General features: G+C 49.9%; 1 protein-coding gene across 1 annotated transcript in view; it reads left to right on the top strand.

Annotated features, from left to right (window-relative positions):
* The first annotated feature begins 459 nt into the window (after positions 1 to 459).
* EMC1 (ER membrane protein complex subunit 1) overlaps positions 460 to 2,936 on the top strand; it is a 27,993-nt gene continuing 25,516 nt past the window's right edge. The window contains exon 1 of the mRNA XM_068242281.1: positions 460 to 587. Coding sequence (XP_068098382.1) covers positions 460 to 587 — 128 coding nt within the window. The remainder of the gene's footprint in view (positions 588 to 2,936) is intronic.

Genomic DNA, 2,936 nt, shown 5'->3' with positions numbered 1-2,936 from the left:
ATCCAGTTTTGCAGGGGCGATGGCATCCTGTAGTCTTCTGGGGCTGTCAGGAGACATAGTAGTGTCTATTAGTTCTTCGCACTCTTTTAGTATGGTCCATAATAATACTCACCTGGTGCATCATACCTTACATCCTGAGGCTGGTCTGTGATCTGTGCATCCTGATCCATGCTGACCCCCCTAGAGATATTTTGCTGACAGTGTCTGAGGAGAGGAGAGAAAAAAAAAAAGAATGCAGTGCAAACCAGAGAGAAAAAAAAAAAAGTAAGGTACTATATTTCCCCCTGACCCGCAGCCTGACGCCCACCTACCGACCAGAGCGACCTCCGCAATTGAGCGCCGCGATCAGTGTCCAGATCCTCGCAGATAGAAGGATTCTGCCTAATGGACGCCGAACGCCGATGCTGCAGGCTTGAAAAAGCAGCTTCAAGGAAGTGGGCGTGGCCGCGAGGACGAAGTATGACCACTTCCGGCTGCCGGAGCGCAACCGGAAGTGACGACGCGCTGAAGGAATCAACGGCCGCCCCACTTCTCAGCCAGCGCGACATGCGCCAGACGTCACCCCGCTACCCCGCAGGAGCAGCGTGGCAATGAACACTGCCCCCAGGTATGATTACACATCAAACAAAGTGGATCCGCACAAGCACATAGCATTTAGCCATGAAAATTTTTAAGAGGGACATGCCGCAAAGGAGATTATTAATCCCCTATCCTGACAGCCATGCAGCATTCCGAGCCCCCCCAAGACCAGCAGAACTGGGGCTACCACAGGGCTACCTTTAGTAGTCACAGGGTCCGCATCAGGAGAGGCTGAACCTGATGGATAACCACATTTGTGGCAAGCCTCTGCACCGGAAGTCTTCCCTGTCCGAGGTGAGGACGAAAAACATAGACTGGTGTACAGGGGTGGGAGTTAATTTTATCTAGTTACCTGTCCAATGGGGTTAGTGGGCGGAGCAACTACCCATCAGTGCTGCCATGGAGGCATAAGGAAAAGAGCTTATTTACCCAGGTCACAGCATTCAACTGACCAGATCTCTCTTCAGTCAAGGGCAACGCTAGCTAGCTTTGACGGCCAAGGAAACTAAGGGAGAGATGCCAGCTAGGCCAGCCAGCGCACTTGCAGTGCGGTTTGGTGGGGGTTTGTGGGTGAAGTCTAGGGTGCCAGGACATCTGTGCCTATAGGCTCCTGTGATGTAAATCCGGGCTTGATGCAAGTAGAAATAGTAGGCATAGTTCTTCAGTGGTTCCAATCCTTCTTGAGTGGCAGAACCCACAAAGTGTCTATGGGGCCCTTCCTGTCCACCCCTGTATCACTTAAGTATGGGGTGCCCCAGGGCTCAATCCTCTCTCCCCTGCTTTTCACAATTTACATGTTACCGCTTGGAAAACTAATCCAAAAACATGGCCTGACATACCACTGCTATGCAGACGACACCCAACTATATCTTTCCTTCAAGCCTGGTGTGACAGACCCAACTCTAACTATAAACGCCTGCTTACGTGAACTACAGCAATGGATGAATGACAACTGGCTGAAACTAAATGCAGACAAAACTGAAGTCCTTCCGATTGGAAGGCAGAGCATGATACCAAAACAACTTAACTTGCAGTCTTCACCACTGGGAATAGAAGGCACGGATCTACGCAGCTCTGATCATGTGCGTAGCCTGGGAGTTCTAATTGATGGGAATTTAAACTTCAGAACTCAAATCTCTGCTGTGGTGAAATCATCCTATTTTCACCTGAAGAACATTGCAAAAATCAAGCACCTCATCCCCCCAGAAGATATGCCAACCTTAGTCCATGCCTTTATCACATCCCGACTGGACTACTGTAATGCTCTCTACACTGGCCTTCCAAAAAAGGTCTTGTACCGCCTACAACTGATACAGAATACTGCTGCCAGACTGCTAACCAACCAACCCCGTCACCTCCACATAATGCCAGTCCTGCACTCCCTTCACTAGCTACCTATAGAATGGAGGGTCCCATAGCCGGCCTTTGACCTGTGCGACCAGAGTGGTCGCTCAGGGCGCCGGGTTCCAAGGGGGCGCCTAATAGCTGGTGACCTATACTGAGGGCACCTACACCTGATTTCCTATACTGGGGGCACCTATAGCTGGCAACCTTTACTGAGGGCACCAACACCTGGATACCTATACTGGAGGCACCTACGCCTGGCTACCTATGGGGGCGATGGAGACCTTCAACTGACTTCCTATACTGGGGGCACCTATGCTTGGCAACCTATATTGAGGGCACCTACACATGAGATCGGGGGGGGGGGGGAAGTTGGGGGGGCGCACTGCGGCTATAACGCGTGGTGCAAATTGTTGGTGCTGTGCTATCATTCTAAATGAAGGGTGGGGGGCTAACTGTCCCACTGACTGTATTTATTAATATTCCTGAAAGGTTCTAGCCTTCATTTTTAAGTATATTCAGGATAAAGCACTCTTTCCTCCATTCGTGGTTATTAATAGTATTTTCCTATTATACATACGTGACGTATCACAGAGATCTGAGCATTTGGCGTGATGTGTCACGACGTCAAAAAGGTTGGGAACCACTGTCCTAGGAGATATCTCAGGAGAAAAGGTGAATTGCATATGGGCCTGTGTGTGTGTGAGTGCGTGTGTGCGCGCATGCGTGAAGAGGGGCACAAAAATCAGGTTTCGCTCAGGGCGCTGTAAAACCTAAGGCCGGCCCTGGAGGGTCCTATTCAAGATCGGCCTACGGTCATTTAAATCCCTGAATAATCTGGGCCCTGGATACATGAAATATATGTTGCAGCTGCGTAGCAATCCCCGCATTCTTAGATCCACAGGTTTTAATAATCTAGTCATACCCAGAATCCACTTGGAAACTTTTGATCCCAGAGCCTTCTGTCATGCTGCCTGTATTGATTGGTGTCAGCACACAGTGAGAATCTGATT

Source organism: Hyperolius riggenbachi, chromosome 6, assembly GCF_040937935.1.
Source record: "Hyperolius riggenbachi isolate aHypRig1 chromosome 6, aHypRig1.pri, whole genome shotgun sequence".
Taxonomy (NCBI): Eukaryota; Metazoa; Chordata; class Amphibia; order Anura; family Hyperoliidae; genus Hyperolius; species Hyperolius riggenbachi.
This window is presented reverse-complemented; position numbering and strand designations above follow the sequence as displayed.